General features: G+C 37.3%; 1 protein-coding gene across 2 annotated transcripts; it reads left to right on the plus strand.

The window, feature by feature from the left end:
* The first annotated feature begins 2,658 nt into the window (after positions 1-2,658).
* On the plus strand, positions 2,659-12,759 carry RBM22 (RNA binding motif protein 22). Of its 2 annotated transcripts, none has more exons than XM_058169709.1 (11): positions 2,659-2,739; positions 3,231-3,284; positions 4,111-4,140; positions 4,978-5,110; positions 7,163-7,263; positions 7,437-7,609; positions 8,234-8,434; positions 9,706-9,870; positions 10,015-10,103; positions 11,137-11,271; positions 12,245-12,759. In XM_058169709.1, exons 1-11 carry the CDS (start codon positions 2,686-2,688, stop codon positions 12,373-12,375), a joined length of 1,266 nt encoding a protein of 421 aa, XP_058025692.1. In that variant the 5' UTR covers positions 2,659-2,685; the 3' UTR covers positions 12,376-12,759. The 2 variants fall into 2 exon arrangements, with proteins under 2 accessions (XP_058025692.1, XP_058025693.1); XM_058169710.1 differs by having other exon boundaries at positions 2,668-3,063.
* The last annotated feature ends 413 nt before the right edge of the window (positions 12,760-13,172 follow it).

Below are 13,172 nucleotides of genomic sequence, written 5' to 3' on the forward strand. Positions count from 1 at the left end.
TAGGCAATAACATTGAAAGCTAATGTCTGATTCTAAGAAAACATTTGCTGAAAATAGCATCTGCAAAATATTTCTGAAAACCATCATGTACTTGGGCAGTGGAGGTGGGCAATCTGAGTGGAAATAAGTTGCCTGAATTGCCAAATCTGAATTTTATGGCTGTGTGTTTGGGACCATATTGATTTGTAATAGAATGTATTAGTTTCCATATACCAATTAGACTTTCTAAAAGAAAAATAATAGAGGTCATTTGATTTTTCACCACATCAACACATTCTTCTCTCACTGAGAATAACATGACTACGCTTTATAATGTTCAGGCAGACTGATTGTATAAATCAAGAGCGTTCATTAGGACTTCTGTCACAGGTTTTTTACACAGAAGTTTGTGTTCAGTGTTTTATGCATAGTTTCAATTGGATCTCAAGTAAAAACCATATTGTTCTATACAGCTCTATACTTTGGATCCACATTTTTGTTTTGCAATGAGTCAAGTATTTCATATGATGGCTTATTGTGCAGACAGCTGTGATTTCATGAAGGTTACTTGTGAGAGCAAACATCAGGCAAAATCAAACAGATCTGTGCTCTGTATCCCAGATTTAAAACAGCAGTGCCAAAAATTGTGGGATCTAATCTGAATCCATGTTTCTGCATTACAAATTTGTCCAAAATATATTGAATTTGTGCTTGTGATGTTTTATTGCATGCAGTTAAATGTCTTCCATGATACTATTTGAATGCTATATAAAAATAATATGAAATCAAAAGGATCTGTGTCTTGAATCCCCATTTTTGTGGTACTAAATAGAGCTATGACCAGGATGTACTTCATGCTGGCAGACATGATTTCTTATTTGATTGTGATTTCAGATAAATCCCTGGTAAAATTGCTTGACTTACAACCACAATTGAGGCCAAAATTTCTGTTGCTATGCAAAATGTTTAAGTGAATTTTACAACCTTTCTTGCCACAGTTATTAAGTGAATTACTGCAGTTGTTAACTTAGTAACACAGTTAAATGAATCTGGCTTCCCCATTGATTTTGCTTGTCAGGTTACAAAAGATGATCACATGACCAGGGGACATTGCAACCATCATAAATATGGGTCATTTGTCAAGCGTCTGAATTTCGATCACATGACCATGGGGATGCTGAAACGGGCATAAGTATGAAAAATGGTCATGTCACTTTTTTCAGTGCCATTGTAACTGAACGATCACTAAATGAACTGTTGAACTGTTGTTAAGTTGACGACTACCCATATTTAACTTTTTTCCATATTCTGATTCTGATCAACACTTCTACCTTCTTTCTCATATATCACATATTTTGAAGAGGAAACATTTTAAGGGACAAAAATATTTAAAAAACAAATATTCTCCAAATATTAGGAAAGAGGATGATATTGAGAGATTTAGGACTAGAGATTTGTAAAGAAAATAAATGATGTAGACTATGTTAATATGAATTTGTCACTGAAGACAAATGATCAAGATATCCTATTTTAGACACATTGTGGAAAGACAGCTCTGGAAAAAGCTGATTCTTGGAAACTGGAAGAGGACAACTAGCAGCAAAATGGACGGACTTAGTGACTGATAATAGCTACCATTGTTAAAAGATCAGAAATACGAGATTAGGGATAGCTTGTCATGTAGAAAATCTATGTGGTCACTAAAGGTTAATACCAACTTGATAGCACAAAATCAATATTATAATTGGCATAGGAGCTAATTGTTGAGCACATTTACTTTACAGCATTCCACAATTTACTTAAAAAAAATACTCCAAAAATATTTCTTGCTGAAGGTCAGTGATCTTAAATCAATAAAACAAGCAATGGTTATTAGTGTACTAGCAGTATTCAAACCATTTATAGGTCTGCCCACCTTATAGTAAATGCCTTTATTATTTGGTGGGGAGGCTTGAAACGAAAAAGGCAAGTATGCTTTTTCTGGAGTTTCACGTTCAGAAAAGTATGCATAATAGATCCCTCGTATAAATTTACTCGGAAGCAAGCTCCACTTCATTCAGTGGGTCTCTGGAACAGGGGTCTCCAACCTTGTCAACTTTTTAAGACCTGTGGACTTCAACTCCCAGAATTCTTCAGTCAGCAAAGCAAAGCTGGCTAAGGGATTCTGGGAGTTGAAGTCCACAAGTCTTATAGTTACCAAGGTTGGAGACCTCTGTTCTAGATAGCAGCTGAGTTATAAGTAATACCTGCGGAGCAGGCGGTTTTTTGAAGCCGAGCTGGGAATTGCCCTGAAATACGTTGCTGTACTTACGAGTATCCTAACGCTCTAGGGGTTATCAATGGTGCTGAAAAATGCACCGGTTATTATTATCTTAAGCGTCCATTGCGATTCTTCCCCCCAAGACCGTCTTAAAACCCTTAGTCTGCAACTAAGTACTATAGTTAGTGGAAGTCGCCTCCGCTTCTCTCATGTTAGCAGTTAAGTCAGCCCGCGCTTGGAGGTCAGGTCTGGGGACAAGCCCAGGGGAGGCGCTTCCGCTTCAACCGGTCAAAAGGGAGCGACCTCATCTAATAGGGCATAAAAAATCCCGCCCCCTACAGCCATTGGTCAAGAACCTAGACTATGGAAAGGTACTTCCGGAGTGCAGACCGTCTACTTCCGGGCCTGCTTTTTTTTTTTTTTTATAATACTTTAAGCACAATAAAATGGCGACGTCTCTGGGATCCAACACGTACAATCGGCAGAACTGGGAGGATGCGGTAACCATGTTGTCCTTTGGGTTTGGGTGCCTTGGCTTTGGTAGGAGGAGGAGGGAGGCTCTGAATCGGCCGGTCCGTTGACATCGTCCTGCTTCGTGGCCGAAGAGGCTTCGATCCGTTGCTCGAGAAGGGATGTTGGGAAGCGTGCCGAGGCCGGAGCTGCTGCCCGCTCTGAGCTTCCTGTGGCAGGATAGAGAAGCCGAGGTCTCTGGAGCAAGGCTACCTTCCTGCCCGGGTCACATGGAGGAACCGGGCCGATCCCGTACCTTGATCAGTTTCCCCGGAGGAATGAATCGTGTGTGGCTTCCCTTTCTCTTAATTTAGGCAAGCTTAGAGCGTTTAGTTCCTTGAGAACTAAATCAACCATGTGTGATTGGAAGAGTTGTGTCATTTTCTTTTTCTTTATCTTTTTTATCAGCCCTTTTGGTGTACAACAGGGTAGCAGTGACATGTGCTGTTATCTTGGAATAATTACGCTTTTTTCTCTGTAGGATTTCCCTATTTTGTGCCAGACCTGCCTTGGAGAAAACCCCTATATCCGAATGGTATGTTGTTTGGGAGGGAATGATACTTAAAACACCTAATAAAGATAAAAGGAAAACGTTAACCTAGCTGGGTGCATAAAGGCAAGATTAAAGCAAACTAAAACTTAATTCCATAGTTCTTCGTGTTTAGCCTGGCAAAAGATCTATATACTCACCATGCACGAGTAACCTTTTTCAAGTACATTAATGAAGAGATTTATTTGTTTATATATGTATCCTTTTTGGTACATTAAAAGCTAGCTCTAGCTTTGAAGAGGATGACGAGCTAAAATTTCTTGCTAATCAAGAAATAGATTTCTGATAGACTATGACAGAGGTCAGCAACCTTAAACACTCAAAGAGCCATTTGGACCCATTTCTGATAGAAAAGAAAACACCGGGAGCCACAAAACCCTTCCTGTGCCTGACTATTTCTTGAGTGGCCACAAAACTAGCATATGTAGTTGAATTAAACGTTCTGTTTTCTTCTGAAACTTTTCTTTCTTGGCGGTTGTGACGCATATTTTGAGTGACAAGGAGCTGCAGCAGAGAGATGAAAGAGACACATGTGGCTCCAGAGTCGCAGGTTGCTGACCCTGGACTATGATATCTAGACTCTTTTGGAATATGAAGAGTGATGATTTCTTGTATGTTATTGTTTTGATTTTAGTACTGATTGGAGACTGGTATGCATTGTCTTCTGTTCTTCCATCTGACAGATGGAAGTCATGTACAAAATACAAATGAGCTTCTTGGATAGTGATGAAAAAATAAATCTTGATTTTTGAAATATATTGTCTTGGGATAATTATCTATTGTAATACCTTCCTTCCTTCCTGTATTTTAGACCAAAGAAAAATATGGAAAAGAATGCAAGGTAGGTTTTCCATTTGAAAAAAATCTTACATAATTGTAAAGAATGGCACACAAGAAGTAGCAGTTCTGTGAATTGCAGTAATTGTGCTGTTACTTAGGAAATTGCATAAATCTGGCCATCTTCTTAAACTAACATTATTTGCTAGAACTTAGAATATTATGTGAATCCTCAGTATAATTTATATACTTATAACTTAATTTGGATGTGTAAATCCAGTTTGTTAGTGTTATTATCAAAACATAAATTAGCTGTTTTTCTTTAAACTTAAGTATCTTGGTTCTAAAGGTAAGCATTTAAATCGGGTGTCAAACTTGTGACGTCGTCACATGATGTATCACAACTTTTCCCCCTTCCCTAAAATGGGCATGAGCATGGGCATGGCCAATGCATGACAAATCCGACTCGCGCCCCGTGAATTTGACACCCCTGATTTAAATCATAAGGGTACTTAAGGAACGTGGAATGTGTATGTGATAAAAAAAAACCCCAGAGCAACATATCCAGAAACTCTCAATCTTTGAATAGTATGATATGTTCTTTTTAGCAAAGGTGGTACTATTTTCAATGTTTACCTCTTATTTATTTCAACAAGTAAAACTGAATCTTTCAAAACAGATCTTTCAGACCACAGTATATCCCATTAATAATGGAAAATTAGATATACGTGAGTATGCCTAAATTGAGATACTGACTTAATATAGGAATTTATTTGGATGTGCAATATGTGAGCCAGCTAAAATCGCATAGAGTATAGACGGGATATAAATATTTTAAATAAAAATGGATTAAAATGGATTTTGGTTAGGATGATGTACATCAATGTAATAATTGTTTCAGATCTGTGCCAGGCCGTTCACAGTTTTTCGTTGGTGCCCTGGTGTTCGTATGCGTTTTAAGAAGACTGAAGTGTGCCAAACATGCAGCAAGCTGAAGAATGTTTGTCAGACTTGCCTTCTTGACTTGGAATATGGTTTGTAGTTATCATTTTACATTAAATCAATGAATACAAAATTAGCACATTATTATTTCAGTGCACTAACAATGAGCTGCTGTTACTGGAGATCAGAGTGCATACCTGAAGTTCTGCAAGATGAAAAACGATGACATAAATAGCACTAATTTATCAGTTTGGAGAAATGAGTCTGGCATTCCCTTTCTTGAAATGGCAGACATTACTGATAGTACATAATACTGAAAATGAAGAAGGATTTGGCATATAAGTTACTAGGTTAAGTCAATCCATGTTCCACTGTTTTGAATAAATCAATACTCAAAGCTCTGACTAAAATCAGAAAAGGTAGTTTTAATGTTTTTCTCCCTACTTCGTCTCACTAATAAATGGTGGAGAGTCCAGAAAAATATGTCATAAATCTTTACATACAGTTCCTTTAATATCCTGGTCTTTTTGAGATATTGCAATTAGTTTTGAAATGCTGTTAGAAAATGGTTTAGGTTGAATATTTTAGGGACATCTGTATGAGTAACAATTGTAGATCGGATAAATCAGTTTTGTTTTTTCCCAAAGCTCAAGGTTGCTTTCATTATCATTCTTATCTGCTCCAAAGCTTGACCATTTTTTAAATGGTTATTACATTTTAAGGCATTTCTGTCTTAATACTGTAGATATTTATGTGTTTCAGAATGGTGTACAGCTGGTCCTCAACTTGCAACCATGATTGAGCCCAAAATTTATGTTGCTAAGTGAGAAATTTGTTAAGTGAGTTTTGCCCCATTGACTTTGCTTGTCAGAAGGTTGCAAAAGGTGGTCACATGACCCCAGGACACGGCAACCATCATAAATGTGAGTCAGTTGTCAAGCAACCGAATGTAAATCACATGATCACGGGGATGCTGCAATAGTCAAGTGTGAAAAATGGTTATAAGTCATTTTTTCCAGTGCTGTTGTAACTTTGGTCACTAAGTGAACTGTTGTAAATCGAGGACTACCTGTACTACTGTACCCATATTTTGCATCTTTTAAATCTTTGAACCTGAAGTGCTGCACGGCCCCAGTATGAACTAGTTTTGTAAAAGATGAAGGAAATTCATGTGATGGCTGTTATCCAAATGTAGATATTCCTCATTTAACAATGCTAATTGGGACCAGAAATTCTATTGTTAAGCAGCACAATTGTAAATTGAAAAACTGTGCTGCTTAGTGACAGCAGTTCCAGCAACGCAGTGCTGTTGTTAAATGAGGATCATCCTTAAGTGAGGGTCTCATGTGTGCAACTTTCAATTTTCTGCCAAATTCCCCATGCTTAGAAATTACAATCATGTAACTATAGGGACTCTGCAATAGTTGTTAATATGAAGTACAGTTGTAACTACAGTCATAAGTTTGGTTGCTGAATGTGTGGGCATTAAATGAGGACCACTTACAATGTTAACAGTGTAGATTTCTATAGGACCTGAGATTTGAGTGTTATGGATATTTGTGCTACAGTAAAATCAAAGTTAATGGGGACTTTAAAAAGTATGTTAGATAGGCTATATTGATAATATGGGATAGATAGAAATCCAGGTTGTGTCAGAAAACACCTCTGTGGCTCTCAGCACAAGAAACAGAAGAGAAATAAAAGGCAAATACAAGTGGCTAAATTATCCAAAATTGTATCCAAATACAAAATAAAAGGAAAGGAAACAGTTGGTGGCAGGTGGATCTTGTTGCCAGTGATTCTCTTGTTTACATTTATCAGAAGGATATAAAGTAAGTAAAAAAGTTTATGGTATTGAACATTGTAGGACTGATTTTGAAATAGAACTTTGTACTAATGATGAACGTGTAATTCCAAAAATGTATAAACTTTTATTGAAATTTGAAATAGAAAAAGAATGAATGTAATGTATAAATGTACAGATTATATAGTTACGATTTATGGTGTCTGATTATTAGATAGGATAGATTAGAGAACGAATAGAGTCATGATGTAACCTTAGTGAAAGAGGTACATTTATTATTTGGAAAAATACCTTTGGTTTTCACTTTGTATCAATTGTGTGTTTTGTTCCTCAATATTAGGTTTACCTATTCAGGTTCGTGATGCTGGACTCTCACTTAAAGATGATATGCCCAAGTCTGATGTTAATAAAGAATATTACACCCAAAATATGGAAAGAGAGGTGAAGAAATGATTTTTTTTTTTTTTTTGGTGGAGTAGTAAATTAAATGAGCCCAATATTTGGACACGAAACTTCTTGGTATTACTGTGTACCATATATCCCTTGAACCATGAGAGGGGTGACGTATAAATTGAATAAAATAAATAACCACCCCTATCTGTCTGCTTTTCTAGATCATGAATTCAGATGGCACTCGACCTGTTGGTGCCCTTGGAAAGGCAACATCTACCAGTGACATGCTGCTAAAATTGGCTCGGACCACCCCTTACTACAAGCGCAATCGTCCTCATATTTGTTCATTCTGGGTTAAAGGAGAATGTAAAAGGGGAGAAGAGTGTCCTTACAGGTACAACTTAGTGCAGAACTTTATTAATTATACAATTTTAAGTTGCCTAACAAGTGGGTGACAAAATTGGATGGATGGATGGATGAGGAAGGACAAACTGAAGGAAGGAAGGTTTCAAAAGTTTAGGCAATTATCTGAAAGAAAATAATGCATATGCATCAACAAATCCAGAAATATCAAAATGGAAACATTGTTTATCGGGTTTCTATTCATTTAGCAGTTTAAGAGAATATTCCCTTTTAATTTTTATTCACAAGAATCTATTGCAAAAGTGACTGTGGACTAAGGGTCTAATAGAATCTGGGTTTCCTTGCTTCTATGGCAACATCATAATCATTCCAGTGGGTCTCATGCTATTACTGCTGAGACAATAGTTGTAATCTTTAGATAATGCTTACTCAGTAATTGACTTTGATGATTGAGAAGCTCTTGAAATAGTAGCAATGTTGATTTTTTTAAAAAAATCCAATAATTGCATATTATGTAATTAATCATCTAGCTTCCTTTTAAGTTCACTGGATGTTATGTTGCCAAATTAGTGCCATGGTTTAGAAAGCTCAATGAATCAAATGAATTTAACAAACTTTAACCACATATCGTACAATATTGATTCTGACCCTTTAGACATGAAAAACCTACAGATCCAGATGATCCTCTTGCAGATCAGAACATTAAAGATCGCTACTATGGTATAAATGATCCTGTGGCTGACAAGCTCCTCAAGCGAGCTTCTACAATGCCTCGACTAGACCCCCCTGATGACAAGACCATTACAACCCTGTACGTCGGTGGTCTAGGCGATACTATTACGGAGTCTGATCTTAGGTATGTCTTTATTTGCTTCATTTCTTGTCAGCATTATAACTGTTTTTTTGAGATTGTCAATCATAATTGATTCTTCCAGGTTTCCCATACAAAAATGTATGGAAAGCAATAGATATCAGCATCCATAATTTGCTTCTCAAGGCTTCACTTTTAGCTTTCATGTACATTTGACATCTTATGATTTTTTGTTTATGGAGTTCTCATGCTTGAACTAAGAGAAGAAACTCTATATCCCACCCTTAACTTTTCCATGTAATAAACTGGCACATCTTCTAGTCATCCTAGAACATTGTTTTTTGAGAAGATCTATCAGCTTTGGAAGCCATATTAGGCCGGAAGCTTCTGTGCTGCCGCTTTCTCATGTGCGGGAAAGTAGGAGGGGGGATTTAGTAGAGGGTTTTTCTTTAGACATAATAGCATTCTTCGTGTCGGTCAAGGTCTGGCCAATCCTGCATCTGGAGAAGGAGTGGTCGGAGTGCTGTCTCAAGATGGGATGGCTGGCAATTGGAGCATGTGATCAACTGTGGAGTCTGGATGATTTTGGGGGTTTTGATTTACTGAGTGAAAACCAGGAACTCTCAGATTCGGGTTTTCCCAGATGTGCCAGTTTACCTATCCTAGTAAATAGAACTTTGAAAGATGCTTGCTTCAGAGTTTTTACTTGGGCTGGGGGTTCTGGAACCCTGACAAGATGTTTATCATGTTTATGTATCTTGTTGCTCCGAAATAATACAAGCCAACAGTGGCAATGAGAAGGGATGCCAAATATTGACCATCAGTTGTGTTGTAAATGTTGTACCTTGATGAATGTATCTTTTCTTTTATGTACACTGAGAGCATATGCACCAAGACAAATTCCTTGTGTGTCCAATCACACTTGGCCAATAAAATTCTATTCTATTCTATTCTATTCTATTCTATTCTAAATGAAGGCTTTAAGTAAGATAGAGTTTAAAGTTTTATCAGCATCTTACTATTCTGTTTACTAATGATTCTTTGGCAATATTAGCAAATTATAAAGCATTCTTCTTGAGTCATCAGAGTGAAATACTGTTTTATTAATCTGTTACTTTATGTTTTATATATATAGTAACAAATTATTTTAGATTGGGTTTTTTTAAAATTTTAAATAGCATTAAATATATATATAACTAATTGTTGAACTATTTAGAGGCAAACTTTCTTTACTGGTTATAAAAATCAATTCAGTTTTGTGTGACATAGGTGTGCATGTGACCCTGTATTACAGTATCAGAATGTTTCCTCTTCAGGAATCACTTCTATCAGTTTGGTGAGATTCGGACAATAACAGTGGTCCAGAGGCAGCAGTGTGCATTTATCCAATTTGCTACCCGACAAGCTGCAGAAGTAGCAGCAGAAAAATCCTTCAACAAACTCATTGTGAACGGCCGCAGGCTTAACGTGAAATGGGGCAGGTGAGTGAGTGGTCGGGAAAAAAAGAGTGAAAGCAATACACATTTTTCTTCCACTCTTTCATCCAGTACAATTGTTAACTTTGAAGTTAATTATTTATAACTTACCAATTGATCATAATTATGGCATCTTTTCTTGGCTTTCAGGTCTCAAGCAGCCAGGGGAAAAGAGAAGGAACGAGAAGGAACTACAGAATCTGGTCTAAAATTGGAACCAGTTCCTGGTCTACCTGGAGGTAAGGCAATTCTCTTCTGCCAAAGCTGTTATGACAGCCTTAGCAAAGGGAAGATACAGAGGTATTTGGTTTTCTTGATCTAACCTTGGAAAGCAGTTATGTTCCCAAAAGGGAATGAAACAAGTAGAACATCTTGGATTTTGTTTGACTTGTAGTTGAATAAAGAATTAGAACAAGTCTGTGATTGAAAGCCTGGATTGTTATTTGAAACCTATTAATTTAGTTCTTGGAAGGATAAAGAGTCATATTCAGGTGCTTTTGATACCTCATTTTTTAATTTATTTTAGTGCTACTGAAATCTTTCAAGAGATATAGGTTGTTTATTCCAAATACAGGTTTTCTATAACAACAGGTCTGTGAAGTAATTTGGGATGAGAGAGTGACTGTATGCCTACAGTGCACTGCCGCTCCCATCTCCCAATCCATGGTGAATCCCTAGTAAATAATGAAGATGTTGTGAGATTCTTGATGCCCTCTGAGCTTCGTTGTTTGTCAGCAGATATTTCCTTACACAATGAAATAGCATCATTGCTGTGAGTGAGGTTTGCTGGCAGGGCAAACTACCTATAAACAGATAGGAAACCCCACATTTAGTCACACTGATGATGCTACATAGTAGCAATAGCACTTAGACTTATATATTGTTTCACAGTGCTTTACAGCCCTCTAAGCAGTTTACAGAGTCAGCCTATCCCCCAACAATCTGGGTCCTCAGTTTACCGACCTTGAAAGGATGGAAGGCTGAGTCAACCTTGAGCCTGGTGAGATTCAAACTGCTAAATTGCAGTGAGCTGGCAGTCAGCAGAAGTAGCCTGCAGTACTGCATTCTAACCACTCCGCCCCCCGCAGTTCATAGAGTAGTAGGGTATTGAAACATCTGCAAACAGCCAAACTCAGAGACTATCAATAATTCTCTTCTCTTCTAGTGGAATGAATACACTGTTGTGAAAAGAGGTTAAAGTGATTGTTCAGATGGGTGGGTACTATGGTCATTGGAAAGTTTTACAACTAACTGAAATGTTACGCCCTGCAGCTCTTCCACCACCTCCTGCAGCAGAAGAGGAAGCAGCTTCTGCAAACTATTTCAATCTATCTCCCAGTGGCCCTCCAGCTGTTGTAAACATTGCCCTTCCACCACCACCTGGCATCGCGCCGCCACCACCACCAGGTAATTATTAATTCTGATCCTGGAGAAGCAGATACTCTTCTTTAAACGAATAGAATAGTATATTATGTGGTCTGAACATCTTCAGAAGTTGCAGAAGAGCGTGTGACAGTATTATCACTTAAAAACTCTTTGTTATTTCAGCAAGTTTTCACTTTCTTCATTTCCAGAAGAAAACAACTTTGCAAAACAAATCTCAGGGTATAAGAAAATAAGACATCTAAATTATATATTTTCCTAGACGGTTTTTCAGACTTTACCATATAAGTCTATACAGATAATCCTCGACTTACAACCATTCATTTAGTGACTGTTCAAACTTACAACAGCACTGAAAAAAGTGATTTGTGACTATTTTTCACAGTTATGTCAGTTGTAGCACCATGGTCAGGTGATCAAAATTCAGATGCTTAGCAACTGATGCATATTTATGATGGTTACAGTGTCCCGGGGTTGTGTTATCACCTTTTGCGACCTTCTGACAAGCAAAGTCAGTGGGGAAGCTGGATTCACTTAACAAACATGTTGCTAACTTGAAAACTGCAGTGCTTCACTTAACTATGGCAAGAAAAATCATAAAATGGGGCAAACTCACTTACCAAATGTCGTGCTTAACAACAGATATTTGGGGCTCAATTGTGGTTGTAAGTCGAGGAGTACCTGTATATAATTGCCACCATAATTCTTTTTTAAAAATACATTTGTGATGCTTTGTTTTGAAATGATTTTTTTTTTGACTTGGTGAATTATAAACCATGCAAAACTCTTCAGGTCATGTACACTTGAAATAATGATAAAACTAAGTAAAAATGCAGCTAATTAACAATAGCTGGTAAATAAAAATATTAAGCCTGAGAATCCAATCATTCCAGTACATTCCAGAGGAGCTGTTAAGTCTTGCCTTTATTTGCAAAAATCTTGCTTTTACATGGGAAATGACTCGTCCATAAATAATCTTTTTTTTTTAATCCTGCAGGTTTTGGGCCACACATGTTTCATGCAATGGGACCTCCACCTCCTTTCATGAGGGCTCCAGGCCCCATACATTATCCTTCTCAAGATCCACAAAGAATGGGTGCACATGCAGGAAAACACAACAATCCCTAACCCCGCTGACTCCTTCCTTATTTTTCTTTTGATAAGACATTTAAATTTGTAGCATATCACATGCACTTACAATAAATCTCCCTTTTTTCTGTGCACCCAGCACAGATTTAATCTTATTATTGTGTTTCACAGCAACAAAAACCGATTCCTGTATAATAACCAGAATTCTTAACCGGGGGGAAGAAAGGGTGTTTAAAAAAGAAAAAAAGAAGCATAGCTATGATTTTTTTTTAAAAAAAGAACAATTTTGCTAGAGTTACAAACACCGTACATTCTATTTTGCACACCCCTGATAAGTCTTTTGGGCTTATTATTACTTTTAAGTCTGCTGATTGCCAGTCAGTCAACAGAGACTGGCTCAGGTCTTGGACACACCTTCACAGCTCAGTTACTCTATCACTGTTGAAATTAGATTCGGATTCCTCCTTGCCCTGAGCTGGACTGGCATAACGTAGAAGGTCCCAGCAGACGCCCATGAAGATCATGCAGATGGTGTGCCACTTTGTATCAAAGCTGTTTCTGTCATTCATGATCTTGGCTGTAATACATGTTATCAAAATGTTGAGACAGCAGTTCTGCATGCTTGCTAATCCTCTGTTACAGAGGAAGCGACCCGGAGTAAAAGTTCCATGGCCTTCATTTGTTACTATAAATTGTCTGGTTTATTCCTGATTCAAATGTTTGATTACTGATGGTGGTTTTAGATATGTTTCATTATTTACTTTGTACCATCTTTCTTTGCCCTTGGTCTGTAATGTGTCTTAGTAAAGAAAATCATATTTTTTACCTATTCTCAA

Source organism: Ahaetulla prasina, chromosome 2 (assembly GCF_028640845.1).
Source record: "Ahaetulla prasina isolate Xishuangbanna chromosome 2, ASM2864084v1, whole genome shotgun sequence".
Classification (NCBI taxonomy): domain Eukaryota; kingdom Metazoa; phylum Chordata; class Lepidosauria; order Squamata; family Colubridae; genus Ahaetulla; species Ahaetulla prasina.

Bases quoted from the DNA above. Each gene is read 5' to 3' on its own strand.
- RBM22 (XM_058169709.1), top strand. From the start codon at position 2,686: ATGGCGACGTCTCTGGGATCCAACACGTACAATCGGCAGAACTGGGAG. The intron at 2,740-3,230 runs GTAACCATGTTG...TTTTCTCTGTAG, and splicing joins GGCAGAACTGGGAGGATGCG to GATTTCCCTATTTTGTGCCA. The intron at 5,111-7,162 runs GTTTGTAGTTAT...CCTCAATATTAG, and splicing joins CCTTCTTGACTTGGAATATG to GTTTACCTATTCAGGTTCGT.